General features: G+C 41.7%; 1 protein-coding gene across 15 annotated transcripts in view; it reads left to right on the top strand.

The window, feature by feature from the left end:
- ADGRL3 (adhesion G protein-coupled receptor L3) overlaps positions 1–19,416 on the top strand; it is a 1,180,558-nt gene that overhangs the window by 910,490 nt on the left and 250,652 nt on the right. For 14 of the 15 annotated variants that reach the window (XR_012754627.1, XM_075352554.1, XM_075352542.1 and 11 more), the window contains one exon: positions 2,039–2,135. Coding sequence is in view for 14 of the 15 variants with exons in the window: in XM_075352554.1 (XP_075208669.1) it covers positions 2,039–2,135 (97 nt within the window). In the remaining variant the exon portion in view is untranslated. Of the gene's footprint in view, positions 1–2,038; positions 2,136–12,362; positions 13,087–19,416 lie in introns of those variants that run through there. The other variant, XM_075352547.1, reaches the window with a different exon arrangement.

Genomic DNA, 19,416 nt, shown 5'->3' with positions numbered 1-19,416 from the left:
TTGAGGGCCTATATTACAGAAAATACCAAAAACTGACACCATTCTAAAAACTACTCCTCTTAAAGTACTCAAAATCATCCCTAAGAAGTTTAACCCTTTACGTGCTTCGCAGAAACTGAAGCAATGTGAAAGGAAAATAAAATTAAACTTTTACTTTTTCCCCACAAAAATATTACTTTACCCTCAAATTTTGCATTTTCACAATGGTAACAAGAGAAAATGGACAATACAATTTGTTGTGCAGTTTCTCATGAGTATGCTGATACCCCAAATGTTATGGAAATCTACTGTTTGGGAGCAGTGCACTACATTGCCAGTAGATGCAGCTTTGGTGCAGAAATGTCTACAACCAAATAATCAATGTGTACACATTGCCTAATCCACTAATCTGGCATTGAGTTCAGTGAGTTCACCTGAGGTGAAGTCACTGAGTTCAATGAGTTCAGCTGAGGTCACAGCTGGGTTACCATGGGAACCCCAGCTGGGACTTGAAGTGAAGTAATTGAACTCAATGCTGGATTACTGGATTATGCAATGTATACACATTGAGTATTTGGTTACAGACATTTTTGTACCCTATCTGCATCTCCTGGCAGAAAAATGCACTATAAAGCATGCAGTTTCAGTGCATTTTTCCACCAGGAGATGTCTGCAGCCAAATACTCAATATGCATACATTGCGTAATCCGGTAATCCAGCAATGTGTTCACCTGAGGTGAGGTCACTGAGTTCAATGAGTTCACCTCAGGTCAGTTCACCTGTGGTCACAGCTGGGGTACTGTGAGAACTGACAGCTGTGACCTCAGGTGAACTCAGTGACATCAGTGCTCTTGCAGCTGCAGCTCCATCAGTGTGTCCCTTATGCCGCAGTGAGCTGTCACATTTTCTAATGTGACCAAGCACTGCAACATCAGATGTAGCAGAGCCAGGCTCATCATGTGGCCTTGTTTGGATTACATTCGGCCTGCAAGGGTGTTTTGAGGGTTAATACATTGGAAAAAGTGGTTGTTGTTGTTTTTGGGGGGGGGTTTAATAACAGATTTTTATATGTGTTTTTCATTTCTTTTTATTTAGGCAACTAGTAAAGGGGGGTTTATCATAAACCCCTCCCCATTACTAAACTTGGGCTTGATAATGACTGAGTTTTTGACAAATCACAGCTGTCATTAACACCTTTTAGTACCCCGATTGCTACCGCACAAAGGCAATCGGTAAAAGCTGGATAAGTGCCAGCATTGGTGAATCTAATCAATGTGACAATTCTGGGGTGGCTGTGGGGTGCTATTTTTGCCTGGGGAGGGTCCAATTACCATGGGATTTCTGCTTTATTTTGGCTGGCTATAAAAATTGGAGGGGACTCCATGCCAGTTTAAATTATTTATTTAATTTTAAAAAAGGTGCATAGGGTCTCTCATATTTGAATACACAGCTGGGGACTGTAGCCTCTAGCAGTCTGCTTTATCTCTGCAGGATATCAATACTTGGGGGACCCTACAATTATTTTTTTATTTTTACACTCCACAACCAATCACATACATTGGCATGGCGGTAGTCTGACTGCAACCAATTACAGACGCTGTCACAGAATGTGGGCGGGGAAGCAGTGCATATTCATGTGAGTTAATGAGCGGACTCAGAAGCAGTGTGACAGCTTTGTGGAGACTCGGTAAGTATACTTTCCTGCTCTATTCCCCATTTTGTTTCCTTTTAACTTTTTTTAAGTTCCTTATTTGTATCCAGGTGGCCGAACCCAAACAGTAACACAGACGTCTCTGAGAAGTCTGTGTTTGGCGTCCATGTACAGTCACTAGGTATCCGATATGGACCCTTCAGGTTCACCCTTTCATTAGAAAGGAGATAAGGGTACTGAAGTGTGAACTATTCTTCTTTATATGGGCAGCAAAGCGTTTATAGATTTCTAACGCTGTTACATGCCAGAACAAAATGGTGTTACGGTTGTCCACCCGAAATTGGTAAAAGTATTATTTAGACTTTCCAATTAGTGTGTTTTAATCAGTGTTATGTATTTACTTTTTAGAGTCGAATTCGTAGAATGTGGAATGACACGGTGAGAAAGCAGTCAGAGTCTTCCTTTATCACTGGAGAAATTAACAGCTCAGCATCCCTCAACAGAGGTGAATATCAGTACTGTTAGATATTGCACTTAATGGCAACTATTGTGATATGATGTTAATATGTGCCGTGGGATTTTCAACTAAACATTGGGTTATATGCAGCAACAAATGTTACGTTTAATGGAAAATAAGCATTTTAAAAATACAATTTATAAACTTGTAAAAACAGAATGAAAGAAAATAGCACATATCAACGTAAGCATATATTATAAAGTAACAGTGAACAAACAAGGATAAATTACGTGCATGTCATAAAAAATTGAGGCAATGACTTGGTTCTCATTTGTATGAATGCTTGATAGGTTATTGCTACCATTGCATGCTTCAACTTTCGATACTCAGGTAAGAACATAAGAATGGCTAAAGTAAGGTAAGAATATATTTGTGTATAGAAAGTGAACAACGTGTATTCTGGTAGTTAAATATACTTTCTTTTAGTACAGTACTTTACTTGTTTTTAAGACAGATTTTTTTGTCTCACTGTTGTGTTGTCTTCTGGGGTTTCATGGTGACCGGACGTGCCAAGGTGTTGCCCTAGCATTTTTTTGTTACAGCCAAGACGGGTGCCTGCAGCCTTCTATGAAGGCTATATATACCCTTACCTCACTTACCCAGGGAATCCTGGCTCTTCCAAACAGATCCTAGTCTTCCTAGACCTAAACTCCACATAAAATAACGCCTCCTGCAATGGTATATCTTGCAATGCTCCACCTGCATGGGGACAGCATGTACTGTGGGAGAGAGGGAGGAGAGTGCATTATAAAAAAGGGAAGAGGGCAGAAAAAAAATCATGGTAATTTGGAAAAAAAAGTGGATAAATTGGAGTCAGAAAGAGAGAATAATACTAAAAACATGAGACGAATTGTAATATAAACTACCCACATATATTAGTTACACATCAGTCTACTTTTCTGTTAGTTGTGCCATTCTATGGACAGATTGCATGTATTACACGTTAGTCATTTTGTTTGTTAATTGTGCTGTACTGCACCAGAACCCACAATTCATAGTAAATTATTTGCGGCTTTACATTTTTTTTTGGTTCAAGGGAAAACAGTGCTTACACAGTCGCAGGATATTGTCAAAAGATTGCCATGAATGCACAAGAGAATTTTTGCACTATAAATGTGATGGTAACATCACTTTGCACCAGGTTGCCTCCAGAACATGTGGGATGGTCTCATCATGGAGTGCTGCATGGCTTCAGAGACCCAAAAATGTAGCATGCCCCTTTGATTGGTCTAAGAGGAAAGGTTTTCTCCTTGCAGAGACTGACACACCAATCCTGCATGCCTTTATTTGATAACAATCTCCTCAAATGTATACCCAAACAATAATTAGTAGGACTGACAAAAAGTATACACCCCCTTGAAAATGGGAAAGGCTGTCATCCAGCATATGCCCACTGATTACAATCACGACTTACCCAAATGCAATACGTAAAAATGCCCACTATTTTCATGGAAGCTATCACAGACATGAAAGCCCCACCTTTGCTGCTAGCTCCTGTTAAATTGATCGAGACCCTTTGACCCTCAGAATAACAGCTCTTGTGGTCTTTTTATGAGATCTGGGAATAAGACATGCCACAATTTTTTCTTACAAATGCCCTTGAAATTATATGGACATAGAGGTACATTATAGGCACCTAGCAAAGACTCCATGTTCATGTAAAATAGATACAGTTTTGTGCTGTTTAGAAAAGCATAGCACTGCACTCTTGATTGCACTAAAAAAATGGAAGTCTTGAGATATTCCATTTTACTTATATCCATGTGATGTAGTTGGTGAAGGGAACAGTGCAGTATAAAGTGAAACCACCCGAGAAGATAACATCTTTGACATGATGTTTTCTCGGAAAGACCAGACTTTTTGTCACCAATTTGCATTTACATTACAGTCTATGTAACTCTTGTTTTGGCTGATGGCCAACTTTTATGAGCAGTTTTTTACTCAGAAACACTTTGAAAAAACACCATATCACTAATGTGACTCTTCTGCGCATAACTATGACCTATGAAATGAAATGCAGTGCAGTACAGCAAGACCAAGCAGAAAGAAGGAGGAGGCTAAAGGATGAAGAGGGATCTTCCGAGCTTTGAATCTCCGCTCTTGTTCCCACTTCACAGTGTCTATGCATCTTCTGATTGAATACAGCAATGTTTAGTGTAGGATGGGAAGGATAGAGAAGAGGAAAGATGACAAGCTCTATGTATTGCAAACATTTTGCTGCAGCTGAACTCAGCCAAGAACCCACAATAGTTTGCAGCTTAGTGTCTCTCTACCTTTTAAGTAAGGAGTCATCTAGGAAATGATCTAGCCATTCTGATTGGAGTAAAGTGATAGCAAAGGCAATTCTAGAGAGTGAAGGGGGGAGTCCATGCTGGAACTAATGATGGTCAGCCATGACCGATCCGATACAAAGAGCTGTGAATGACTGAAGCTGGCACCCTGGTGAGAGACACTAAATTCTCTTCATGGCTCTCAACTGGGCATAAAATTCCGGTGTTTGGTGGCAGAAACCCCGCCCATGTGAATAAACCCATTATTATTATTGGCCCATTGTAAGTGGGCAGAGTTTTGATAATAAATAGCTAGACCAGCAGGGGAGCTGAACACACTTCAAAAATACAGAGCTAAAAAATAACTTTTAATTCATGTGCAGATAAAAAGTGAAAATCCACTGGTGAGACTTAAAACCAAAGATACCAATGGTCCAAAACAATGGGCCAAATGGTTAATGAGGGCACATAGGCCCAATAATACAAGAACCACCTTGGCTAGCTAGAGGTAAGATATACACTTAATAAGATCCTCCATAGTCGTGCCAGCAGGGATGGAACACTGATATGCACGCATATGGAAGATATACCTTTTCTATATTCAACCCCATTCAGGGAAAGGTATTCACATACGTGTCAGAAGCAGATATTCTGGTACCATATAGGAAACCGTAGAAGAATAGATCTCTATATGCCTGATTATGGTCTCTGGCTTCTATGGGATCTGAGGTGCTGATTGACAGTTTTCCCCTAGAGCCAGTGCCCTGCTGCAATGCCCGTTATTGACTTCTGGACCTGGTAAGACCGTTCCCTTCATTGAGGGATCTATTCTTCTATGGTTTCCTATGTGAATACCTTTCCCTGAACGGGGTTGAATATAGAAAAGGTATATCTTCCATATGCGTGCATATCAGTGTTCCATCCCTGCTGGCACGACTATGGAGGATCTTATTAAGTGTATATCTTACCTCTAGCTAGCCAAGGTGGTTCTTTTATTATTGGGCCTATGTGCCCCCATTAACCATTTGGCCCGTTTGTTTTGGACCATTGGTATCTTTGGTTTTAAGTCTCACGAGTGGATTTTCACTTTTTATCTGCACATGAATTAAAAGTTATTTTTTTAGGTCTGTATTTTTGCAGTGTGTTCAGCTCCCCTGCTGGTCTAGCTATTTATTATTCCTACTGTGGACCCAACATTTGGTATATTGCTACTTTAATAATGGGGAGAGTTTTGGCAGCAGGGAGTGGACAGGGTCCGGCCGCATTAACACCATCTTAAATATGTTTTCACTTGGAGTGAACACAAATTTAATAGGTAACCATTTAGGATTCAAAAGATCTGGCTCTTTTTGGATTGCAGAAGCAAGTGAGCCAGACCACCAAAAAGAGCCAAACTTCCGATCACTACTGGGTACTGAGAATAGGTGAACCATTTTGAGGACTGGGGAGAGGGGCACCAGAGATGTGGTTGACAAGCTGATCGAGCTATCCAGGAGGATGATAAGGAGAATAGGGTAAACAAGGGAAATTAGCAAATTGGAGTCATGTCAAGGACTGTGGAGAAGCATCTAAAGAATACAGTACAGTTAGATAGCTAGCATGGGGGCAGAAGGGGACCTACTCCACTGTCATCAGTTATTTTCCTTATTCCTCTATTTAAACTCTTTATGCAGAGCGTAGCAGTCAAATCATCACAAGCTGCTGTATACTGGAGATTACACTTACTGAGATTAGTTAAGCTGCTGCCTATTTAGAGCATAGCAGCCAAGCCAACTTTGCGGTGGGCTACTGGACTCTATAGGCAGCAGCTAAACAGACAAAACTAAACTCAGTAAGACTTATGTGTAGAGTGCAGCATACAGTGATGATTTGTAGGGTTTTCCAATCTACAAGATCCTATCCCAATATATAGTAGGTGCAATAATAATAATATTAGCCAATGTCTCCAATTAGAAATGTAGTATAATTCTCCTGATAACCTATGTCGCTTACCTCATGTACATAGCATTACAGTAGCTTTGGTGTCCATGGGTATGAGTATGCATCTAGTGATAGTTTCTAGTGGTCGTACCCATGGATACCTAACCTACTGTAATGTCCTGCCCATGAGGTAGTTGACATAGCTAATGAGTAGAGTTGAGCAGATTGCAAATAATCCGGGTCCGGCGGATCCGTTGCGGGTTGCCCCAGAAGTCCGGATCAGACGCTCAAACCGCGCGGATCCGGATTTTTACAGTTCGGATCCGCTCAACACTACTAATGAGGAGAACATTACTAAATTTCTATTTCGAGGTATTTGATAATATTATTAATATTACACCTACTGCATGTTGGGATAGGATCTTGGAGATAGGAATACCTCTTATGCTATGCATAGGGACTTTAGCGGCCAAGAGCACAAAAATAATTAAGTAGTTTTATAATCAAGTCATTTATTGGATGCTGGCTGTGTTCTTCTTGCTCAATAGTTATTTTTCTATGGCATTACCCTGTCTCTTCAATATTAGGCGGCAGTTAATTATGTTTAAGCTTCCTGCTGCCTGACACTGCATAAGCATGGCACAGTGCAAATAGAACATCCCTTCCATCATGAATTCTTAACTTTTTCCAGGTATCTGTGGAAGCGATCAAATAAATACTGTTTATATGTTGTCTAAAAAAGTAAAACAGTTATACAACCATTTTTTATTATAAATACAGACCTAACCTAAAAATATAAATACAACCCCTCACTACCACACCTGGTGTACATAAAATAAACAAATAACTGCCTGCAACATGGGTTAAATGGCCACAGCAGCCTCTTTATTAAATATTTTTATACACAATCCTGTGGCAGCCACAACTCCCAAGTAGATTTTAATGCAATATCATTGCCTCCTCCACAGCACATTCGGTGGTCAATCCACTGCAATACTAGGAGAATTCCAATAAAACGTTCTCCAATGTCATACCGCAGATTTCGAGCCATTTGGTCAATGCCAAGGACCTAGCCTGCTCAAGGTGTCATCTATCAAGATGAATATCAGCCCACAAAACCCCCAACAACATGTGAGAGTGCTCCAGGATCTAAATTAAGCATGCACCTATGATGAAACAAAATAAATACCACATAATAGCCCAAAAAAAACCACTTGTAAATCAAACAACCCTTTAGAAACCCGAACAGTCCTAAAAGAAGCCACCAGATGAGAGTGAACATAAGAATATAAACGAGATGATTCCCATCTCCTGATACACCGAACCCCCTCATCCCCCAAACTCTATGCTCGTCCCCCAGCGTGAAGCCTTTGTTGCCACCCCGATGCAAAAAGAATGTGGCCCATACTCTCCAGAATTCTCACCTAAATGCAGCAAACATTCCTTTAAAACTCAAACTGATCTTTCAAAAGAAAAAAAACATCCAAATGCCTCAAGATTGAACATGGATAAGCACTCTAAACATAAATAAAATATTTTTCTATCTTACTTGGGCAATCTTCATGCCCAGGAATCGCACAGAACACCACCAACCTGCTTTGACCAACCTGAACTGTCTTCGTCCATCAAACGGACATCACTCAACCCAACCCACCTTCAAGCAACCTTGAAGGGCTAACCAACTCACAGATATGAAAAGCACCATAAAAGTCCAAAACAAAAGCTGCTGAAAACAACAACACCTCATATCTTGAAAAACAAACTGACCTTAAACAAAACAGCATTGCGCTCAAAAGTTTAAAGGAAACCAGGCTTCTTTTGTCATGACTATGCACTTCCCTACGAAAACCCTTCAATGCCTGCATCACCAAAAAATCCTTTATCACATACCTTAAGCCTTGTAACTTCAACAAAAATGCCGATGCTGACACAGATCTTTCAGACTCAAAATCCTGACCCAATAAGACAATACCAAAAACAAACCATCCTTATAATAACCCACTTCCACTTTGACACGAAAGTCCTCCTATTCATCCCAAACCTTTTGGTATTGTCACCAAGTGGTCTCAGTCACCAATTGCCTAATTAATCCACAAGCTAATTAACCCACAAACTACACAATTACCAGATTTCACAACCAGCTGGGACACTGAGCTCCTACTTTGTCCTCCCATGGTACCTGACTTCTAAACCTGTTGAACTGAAAACTAACAGGCACATCATTGGACATCCCTGGAACATGTCTAGCTACAACATATGTGGCACCCCTGAAGCCCAGTGACGGTAACACCAAAAACCCAAGTAATCCCAGTTTTCCACAATAATCCCCCATACAATGGTACCCAGCTAGGGTGCGACCATGGATGGCTGCCTAGAGGTGGAGCCACTCCAGTCCACTAGTTGACCAGGTGGGAGGGGCAGACTGTGGATAGAGGGCACCCAGAAAGTCAGGAGTCAGAAGGGAGACTGCAGTGAGACAGAGCAGTCAGAGTAAGTTGAGAGCAGTAGGAGAGTGAAGGTGTAAGCGAAGCGACATCCTGACTCAGGTTGACAGTGACCTGATACCCAGGAGAGGTGGTTGCCGGTGCAGGACCTTAGGACAGGAAAGAGATTCAAGCCGACCTGTTAACACCTGCACAGCAAATGGGACCATCAAGGACCTTGCTGACCCTAAAGAATCTGAAGACTCAGTAGCAAAGGAAGAACCGGGGACAGGACCAGAGACTCCTTCCCCACAGGGTTCACGCTACCGTCAGGCGGACAGAAGTGGACAAACCACAGACCAGGGATCCCCAGTGTTCCATACCATGGGGACCTACTTTCGAGAGACAGGTGCAGGGGAAGAAGATACCAGAGAACCAGGCTGGCACTGGGATGAAGATGACCTGGAGGCGAAACCAGCCGGCCTCGGGCAACCAGTTAACATCTACAGTGAGTAAACCAGTTGCACTGTATACCTGTCTGGACTCCTTCTTCCGACACCCACCGCACCATACACCCCCTGGGGCAATACCCTACTTGCGGAGGGACTACCATACTAGCTGCTAATACCATCAGCCTCAGTAGAGACATTTTGCAGCGGTGGCTCCCTACATATAGCGGAAACACGCAAGTGGCGTCACGAATAAACTTTATTCACTAATCCCCTGTAAATATCCCCATTACAAAAAGGGCCCAGGGCCTGGAAATGGGTAATGACCACCATCGTGGCATTCCTAATAGAGACACTGCCCGGAACCGAGTACCCCATATCCCTGGATGCTACACATACACATTCCATTCGAAACCAAATTATGCGAATGAGCTACTATAGGGGGTGACTTGGCTGACGGCATATTTATTGTATGACTCACCGACAAATTATCACAGTGAAAACACAACATTCTGCCGTTTGACCCCCACAGGTCAAATGCCAGTAAAATTGGGAAAATTTCCAACAAAACACAAGTTCCTTCATGAATCAGGCCACCGCCTGTCACACGCGTAGTAGCATATGTCCATATATAATGTGTGACACACGATCAGACAATGGGCATCTGATGCACTACCAAAAACACCACAATAAAGGGTGAATCACCATGGACATGATACAATGGAGGTCCCTGCTGCTAGGGAGAGAGTTGAGGGGGCACCTCCTGCACTAACCTCAAGTTGGCTCCTGAGCTCCCTAGCGTCCCTAAAAAGGTTTTTTCAACCTGTCGGCGAGCAGGATACCTGGGTCCCTAAGTTGGCCCTAAACTTACCCTGTCCAGTGAGTAGGCCGACGACGACACTAGACTTGCCACTCAACTAATAAACACAGAGGGAAAGGAAAGATAGACGAGGAATAAGAAGGATACAAAACACCAAATTTCACCGTAACAGATAGACTCAATAGTATCAGGTGGATGAGCACAAGAAAAAACCTCAGCAGATCCTTCCACCAAGCTGGCTAAAGTAGAAATGATTCTAACAGCAGCAGGTTCTGTTGGAAAAGCTCCAGTATTTATCCTAAATGGGTGTGGGCCCAGAGCAACAACAGTTGACCTGCACAGCACAGAGCTGCTGGCAACAAAACTGAAATTAACTCATGAGACGTCAAAGGAAAGTAAACATTTTTTAAATGAGGAGTCAGGATGGAAATGAGAGGCTCTAGTCCTAAGGCTTTCACTAGTCTCAAAACAGCAGGGAGATGACCATGACACTGCCCCAAACACTACCGCCCTTTAAAAATACACCAAAACCAACAGAATCTGTAGCAGCCGTGTAAAACTGCAAATAACTATGAGACACCACCTGTTCCATCCAAACTTTGTGACCATTGTAATTTTCCAAAAATGAATCCCAAATTTTCAGATTGACCCTGATCTTCCTAATAATTCAAACAAAGTGAACTGGGGATGACTTTCATGCCATGGCCATTGATAAACACCTTGAATACACCCAGCTCATTGGCATAATCTGGCAACCAAAATTAAGCTTCCCCAGCAAAGACTGTACTACCCTCGAACAAACCTTCTTGGCCCGCTTCAAAACAACCGCATAGCCGTCAGTTTAACTTCTAGAAGCCTACATTTCATTGCTATAGTATCAATCTTTATACCAAAACAGAAAGTGGAGACCCATAGCTGGACCGTCAGTCTTATCTGGGGCCAATGGGATACCAAATGCTAAAGCCAAATTTTAAAACGTGAACAGTAGAACTGAACAAACCGCAGAGCCCTCAGGACTGACACAAAAGAAGTTGTCCAAATAGTGAATTATCAAGGCAATGCCAGACATGTCCTCTACTACCCACTCAACAAAAGAACTTAACAAATTAAAATAAAATGTCCCTCACTGAATTGACAGCAAAACCCTTTTTTTCTGAGTCACCAAGGATCCGCTTGTGGAGCTAGAACCCCCGACACTGGATTTGAGCGAGTTTCTAACTATTCGTACTCGATATACTCATAACGAGTAATGTCTAATACTCGCGTATTCATTCCGAATAGCATATGCATGCAAGTCAATGAGGAATACTCGCAATATAACAAGCAACCCAGATTCCGCACTACTTGCATGAATAGTACGACATTCGGGTTACTTGTTACTTTGCGAGTTTTTCCCCATTGACTTGCATTGCACACGCTATTCGGAATAAATACGCGAGTATTAGACAGTACTCGTTATGAGTATAGCGAGTACGAATAGATAGGTACTCGTTCAACTCTACCTGGCACCTCTGCTAAAGGGCTGAGATACTCTAGACACCATCAGACGCATCGATAAGGAAATATACTTATGATCTCATCGTATACAAGGCCTTGTTGCCTTTTTCTGCCTAACTTGCTCATCACACCTCAGCGATGTTAAGCCACCGTAACCCTTGTATGCTTTCCCTATCACATCCATGTAAACAAAAAGAGCCGAGCAATGCTTGGGTTCCTTTTCGCCAATCACATTCTCAATAATCACAAAAGCCTGTAGCCAATTTGAAAGCACCCTCGCAATAAATGTTTTTCCTCTACATTTTTTTTCCTTCTTTGAATCACTGGGCTTAACCTTACCCAAATTGAACTTTTCCAGCAGAAATAAAGAAAATATCTCTACATAGTCTCCCTTCCAAATCTTATACCTAACCTCCTTCTTCAAGTGTGCCCTCAATAGGCCCTCAAAGCAGACATGCTCTTCGCTCCTTGCCCTATTATCCAAATGCACAATGCACCCTCATTTTCCTTTTTACTAGAGCTTTTTCTCACCTCTACAATTGAAGCACCATCCGATTGCTCAACCTCCACATTGTCCTGCCTAGCTACTTTCTCCTGTCCAATTTTCAACCCAAAACTTGTAGAGCCCAGCCAAACCCCTCAAGACCAGAAATCCCTAGATATGGTCTGCTCTGCCATTAAAGCCTATAACATGCCCAACAACTGTCCCCATAAATCTGCCCCTGCTGTATTAAAACCCTGATTATCCTTTGAGGTTACCTCCATATTACTAATCCCCAAGCCACTACCAGAAATTCCCACAACAACTAAATTAGAAACAATTGTCTCATCACCAGGCTGCCTCGGATATATTCTCGGACCAGCTGTGACGTCGCCCTTTGGGACTTGTTCATCTGCCGATGTTCCAGGGAAATTGCACCCTTCTCACTGCTGGACTCAGGACTCTGGACACCGTCGTCAGATCTGGGTGTGGTCGCAGGAGGAACAGACCAACGCCATCTACGGTTAACCTCTCTAGTCACGATGCTCAAATCTTCATCTTTGACAAGCCGTTTCCTTCTTCCCATTGACCGTCTTCCAGAAGCTTCTTGTGACGGGGGACCCACGCAGACCCGAGCTGGATCCAGAGATCCTCAGAACTTCGTGCCCACCTGCAGCACATACTCTGACCCAGACCCCCTTGCCAACTACAGGAGGTTCGCTCATTTCTCTTTGGATGCCAGTTTTGGCCCACAGCTGTTACATCACCAGGGGCCACTATCACACTAGACCAGAGTGTAACAGTCCACAACCCCCCTTGCCGACCGCAAAGAGGTTCTATTTGCTCCCTCAGATGCTACATTCGACCCTTTGCTGTCATGTTACCAGGGGCGTCTCAATACTGGACAGGAGCCTGACAGGCCAACTGCAGAAGAAGGATGCACACCCCCCTGCCGGATGTAGGACGGTTCCACGTCATTCCCTCAGTGCTAGATTATACATATACACACACACATACTGGGTTTGTCATGTGTGCTTGCAAAGATCAGTAGTAGGTGGCCTCATGGTATATATAGTCAGGCTTCTGTTGAAATTACAGGGTTGGTGCAAACTTTGTGGTTTAAAAGTGTTGTCCACTACAAGCTCTTCTTAAATGTCACAGTGCCCCTTGTAATATCAGATATCCTTATGAATAGGTCTCAATGCTCACATGACATTATAATATCACAAGTGCATCAGCAGATACAACGCCAACATTGTTGGAATAGTATCATTCCATGGGTAAGTAGAAGGATTTTATATTTTACATGGGGTACTCTGCCATTTAAGAAGCAGTTGTCTAAGTAGTGGAAATCCCTTTTTGCCACTTAAATGCTGCAGTCAGTAACCACAGCAGAAACTATGTGGTCACAAAGACTATTTCTGTACCCTTGAAAAGGTAGTCATGGGAGAAGATGGTAGTGTTGAGCCGAACAATGATCTTCTAGCAGTCTAATAAGATACCAGCAAGCATTATGGGTCACTGCAATACATGCATTAGTTCCCATCTAGGTCATGAAATAAAGAGATATGAATAAGCATTCCAACTTTAGAAAAAGCTAGGAGAGAAAAAAAAAGCAAGATACTATCCTACAACAGAATTCCCGAACTTTTTCTTCTAGAAAGCAGCTAATATGAGAAAAGTGATTCAAAATTAAAAATGCAAATCAGGTATTCTCAAGCGCAAAGAAAAGGAGAATAAGAAAAAGCCAATTGCATCTTAAGAGTCTGTTTCTTCTTTGTTAGCCAACCTGCTCAGTCTTCTGCCTTCTGAAAAAATTGATCATATTGTGCAACAAAATCCACCTATGAGCAAGTGGGCAGTGGCAACCCAAAAAGACACTGCTATCAGTTTAGCACTTAGCAATTGCTTAACCAACTAGATTTCTTCGAATGACTCATGGGAAGCCATACAAGATTATGTTTGCTAGAGCAGTGATGATGAAATATCTGAAATAAGTGATTCTGTTCAAAGATTAATTAGAACCTTTCACCACTTTTAGTATATTAAACTGACTACCTTATAATAAAGGGGCTGCATATAATGTAGTTATTATTTATTCATTTCTCCCTTCTATTGCAAAAATGTTAGCTTATAAATTTTAGGGTGCCTGACATGCTAATTTATGATTCAATTAAGGGGTTATTTGCAGAGATTCTTCTCTAGTGGGCGCTTACGTGTAACCTCATATGACGGGGCCTAATCATAAGTAAGCAGCATCCTACAGAGGACAAGAAAACAAATGCTCCTAGAGAGGGTTAGAACCCTCTTTTTCACTTTAAAGGGAACCTGTCACCAGATTTGGGGCCTATAAGCTGCAGCCACTACCAGTGGGCTCTTATGTAGAGCATTCTAACATGCTGTATATGAGCCCAGGCCGCTGTGTAGAACGTAAAAAACACTTGATAATACTTACCTAAATGGTCAGTGCGGAGCAGATGGGTTGGATGGACATCTCCGTTCTCCGGTACCGGCACCTCCTCTTTCGGCCATCTTTGTCTCCCGTCTTCTGAAGCTAGTGTGGATGACACATCCTACATCATCCACACAAGCCAACACTGAAGGAGGACAAAGATGGCCGAAAGAGGAGGTGTCGCACCTGGAGAACGGAGACACCTATCTGACCCATCTGCTCCGCACTGACCGTTTAGGTAAGTATTATAAAGTGATTTTTATGTTCTACACAGCGGCCTGGGCTCTTATATACAGGATGTTAGAATGCAGTATAAGAGCCCACTGGTGGTGGCCGCAGCTTATAGGCCCCAAATCTGAAATAGATCCAGAGTATGGTGTGTTACAAATGCTGCTCTTCTCTCCTGGTGCTGTTATGATATTACATTATGAATGTCAAGCAGCTCCCTCTTTAATCCCATCTGCAGCCAACCATCGTGAATACACTGTGCTGATGGTTGCCATGGTGACTGGCGGTTAAGTAATGTTTTCAGAGTATGTCCGCTATGGTGGCCTGATAATGCCATGCCATAAGTATTGTCTGATATATCTCCTATCAGTGTAAAGCTGAGAGGTCTAATAACCTGGAATACACAAATATTGCAGGCTATTAGATCAGCAATCAGACAATTAAATGTTGAAGTCTCGTACTGGGACTAATAGTTCAATAACATTTGTAAAAATATTTCAAAAAAACAAAGTAAGAAAAGATAATGGATGTTTTCCACCTAGAACTGCTCTTTTTATGTAAACAGAAATATAAACAAAAAAGTTCACTCCACATCTGGAACATATAGCCACGTCTGGATAACCTGGTCTATAAGATTGACTCATTATTTGACTTGTACCGTGAACATTGTTGAAAAAAAAAATAAAAAATGGCAAAATTATATTTTTTCATCATTTTCACATACAAAAAATGGAGTATAAAGTGATCAAAAGGTTGTATATCAAAAAATGTTAGCGCTGAAAACATCATCCTGCAAAAATCAAGGCCTCCTACTCCTAATAAAAAAGTTATAGCAATCAGAATATGGAGGTGACACAACAAATTATTTTTTGTAAAAAAAGTGGGCAAAAGTAGTAAGGCATAAAAAAACCATACCAGTGTGGTCGTATTGATTTTTAAAAATAACATTTTGTTATCAATTTTACATCTTTGTAAATGGCGTAAAAAAGTAAATTAAACACAATTAATGAATTGATCATTTTTCTTAACTTTTCTTTTAAAAGTTATACCAATGGTTAAAAAAAAAAAAAAAATTATACTCGTCCCCAAAAAACAAGCCCTTTCACAGATCTTTTTGCAGAAAAATAAAATCACAATATGGTGATACAAAAACAATAAATTTTTTTGTTAAAAAAAAAGTGCTTTATTGTACAATAATAGCAAAATTGAAAAATACTACCGTATATACCTGGTGTTACTGTAATCGTACAGATCTGAAGAATAAAATTGTTTTTTACTGCACGTTAAACAGCATAAAAGTGTAAAGGAAGTAAAGGATGAATCCTGAATTTCTGTTGCATTGTTCATTCTGTTTACCAATAATCATATATTTATCACATATATATATATATATATATATATATATATATATATATATATTTATATTTATTTATCATATATAAACTTCAGAGGGTCAAAATATTCACTGCACATGTAGATGAAATTCCTGTGTGTTATTGCAAAATGGGGTCACTTTTTTAGATCCTGCTGTTTTGGCTCCTTGAATGCTCTACAAATGGTGCCCACAAACTATGCCAGGAAACGCTGCACCAGTAGGGTAGATTTCCTGAGTAGTCTAGTTTCCGAAATCGAGTCATTTTGAGGATTTTCCGCCTTACTAGCAGCTCAGGGGATTTCCAGTTTGGACCCAAAAACTATTACAAATCTGCACTCTAAAAGCCAAATGCCAGTTCTTCATTTTTGATCCCCACCATGTGCACAAACAGTAGTTTCTGAATGGGTATTGCCACATTCAGGAAAATATTATGTACAAATTGTGGGGTCTATTTTCTCCAATTACCTTATATGAAAATGAAAACATTTTGGTTTAAAGCAAAATTTTAGTGGTAAAAATGTAATTTTTCATTTCCACTAAGTAGCATCATAAAATTCTGGTAACAACCTGTGGGTTCAAAATAATCAGATTTTTTTTAATGAATTACTTGAAGAGTGTGGTTTCCTAAATTGGATTAATTGGGGGAGTTTTCTGCTGTTTTGGCACCTTGAAGGTTCTGCAAGTGGCACCTGCAATCTATTATAGATAAAGTTGCGATCCAAAAGCCAACAGTGTATCTTCCCTTCGGAGCCCTGCAGGGTGTCGAAACAGTGCTTTCAAGTTTGTGAACACCTGTGAGTCCTAAAAAGACACTATACCTCTAGATGAGTTCCTTAAGGTGTGTAATTTCCAAAATAGGGTAATTTTACTTGCTAGAATGTAATTTTTTTTTTTCATTCAACTTCATATTAATTCCCATGATCCACTTGAAGAGATAATGAACTGCATTGTAATTTTTATTTTTTTCATTCACCTTTATATTACCATATTTTTGGATTATAAGATGCACTTTTCCTCCCAAAAATTTGGGAGAAAAGTGAGGGGTGCGTCTTAGAATCCGACTGTAGCTTACTAGGGGGGGTGGAGAGGGGTAGCAGGAGGCAGGGGCAATGCTGCGGCGGCTTTGCAGGGGTTGTGGCGGCTGGGCTCGTGCTGCGGTGACTGAGTTCATGCTGTGGCAGCAGGGCTCGTGCTGCGGTGGCTGTGCAGGGGCTGCGTCAGCTGTACTCGTGCTGTGGCTGGGCTTGTGCTGCAGCAGCTGGGCTCGTGATTCGGCTGCTGGGCTGGTGCTGGGGCGGCTGGGCTCGTGCTGGGGCGGCTGGGCTCAGCTGGGGCTGTGGCGGCTGAGCTGGGTCTGTGAGTGGTGAGGAATTCAAATAATGGCACCCGGAGTCAGTGCGTGCATAGATGGAGCTCTCAAACACCAGGAGAAGAAGAATGGGTATGATTGCCACACTGCTGTAGTGAGAGAGACATCCATGTTAATAGTGATTTATTTCTACACATTTCAGAGAGAAACCTCTCCTTCCTCACGAAAGTCACATATACAAGGAGGTGTACATAGCTGGGTATATATAGGAAACAGGTATCTCAAAGCACCGCCCCTTCAATTTGGAAAAAAAGGGTGTACTGTAAGACAAAACAGTATCAGAAAACAGAAAACATCACCATTTTATACATGGATTGTTGGTATGATACAAACAATAAATATGTAAAGCACGCGAATGAAAAATTGCATCTGTACAATTGTATTCATATGGAAACTACCAGAAACAAACAAACCAAAAAAACCCACAAACATTTACAAAATGCATGTATATGGTCTAGAATCCCACTGTGTTATGTAAAGGGTTTTTTTTGTGTATTAGTATATTAGCTCACTGAGCTACTTGGATTAGGGGTGTACCTGTGAAAAAACAAGAGATCTGCAACTTGCAGTGTGCAAGTGAAATTTTTGAAGGTGAAGAACAAGAATGGAGCAAAAAAACATTTTTAAAATGTATAATCTATGGTCTAGAACCCCACTGTGACATGGAAGGGGTATTTTTGTTTATCAGTACATTAGCCAACTGAGCTACTTGGATTAGTGGTGTTGCTGTCAGAAAAAAACAGAGATCTGCAACTCAACTTGCAGTGTGGAAAAGAAAACTGAAGAACAAGAATGGAGCAAAAAAAAAAAAAATATATATATTTATTTTTTTTTAGCAATAGAAATCACAATGGGCTAATTATGTTAAAATTTATATATATATATATATATATATATATATATATATATATATATATATAAATTATAACATAATTAGCCCATTGTGATTTCTATTGCGTAGAAACAGTAAAGCCTGCTTTACACGGTACGACCGATTGTGCGATTTCACAATCGATCGTACCTGCCCCCGTCCTTTTTGCGTGACGGGCAAATCGCTGCCCGTGTCGCACAAAGTTAGTAACCCCCGTCACACATACTTACCTCTCGTGCGACCTCGCTGTGGGCGGCGAACGTCCACTTCCTGGAGTGGGAGGGACGTTCGGCGTCACAGCGACGTCACACGGCCGCCGGCCAATAGAAGCGGAGGGGCGGAGATGAGCGGGACGTAAACATCCCGCCCACCTCCTTCCTTCCACATAGAGCCGGCGGCGGCCGCGGGAGGCAGGTGAGCTGCTCATCGTTCCCGTGGTGTCACACGGAGCGGCGTGTGCTACCACGGAAACGATGGTCAGCTAAATTAAACGATATTATGGAACCTAGCGAGCAGTACCCGACTCACGATTTGTGAGCGATACTGCGTCGCTAGGAGGTGTCACACAGGCCAGCATCGCCAGCGATGCCGGATGTGCATCACAAAATCCGTGACCCCGACGATCTATCGCACGATAGATTGTCTGGTGTAAAGCAGCCTTTAGGATGATGGCTTTAGAAGCCCCTTGACCAGTATGCAAATATTTAAATTAATTTATTTTAAAAGCTATATATAGATATTTATAATTGGGTGTGTCAATTTTTTTTCCTTCTCCTTCTAAAAAGCATACACTAAATATATATTAGTATATGGAGCTCTCAGCTCAAGATCTCAATGACAGGCCGAGATCTCATTTGCGCACGTGCAAACTCCGGCCCATTGATCTCCCAGCAGTGGACTTAAGGAAAATGGCGCCCGGAGGTGGCACGTACGCAGATGAGATCTTGCCCTGTCATTGAGTTGATAGCTCAATCTGTGCACGCGCCGACTCGGGGCACCATGTATTTGAAGCCCTCACTGCCCGCAGCTGCAGCCCAGCTGCCCCAGCTGCCCAAGCATCAGCACAGCTCCCACCGCCAAAAGTTTCTGCCTCCTGTGACCCCGCTCCACCACT

Source organism: Anomaloglossus baeobatrachus, chromosome 1 (assembly GCF_048569485.1).
Source record: "Anomaloglossus baeobatrachus isolate aAnoBae1 chromosome 1, aAnoBae1.hap1, whole genome shotgun sequence".
Classification (NCBI taxonomy): Eukaryota; Metazoa; Chordata; class Amphibia; order Anura; family Aromobatidae; genus Anomaloglossus; species Anomaloglossus baeobatrachus.
This window is presented reverse-complemented; position numbering and strand designations above follow the sequence as displayed.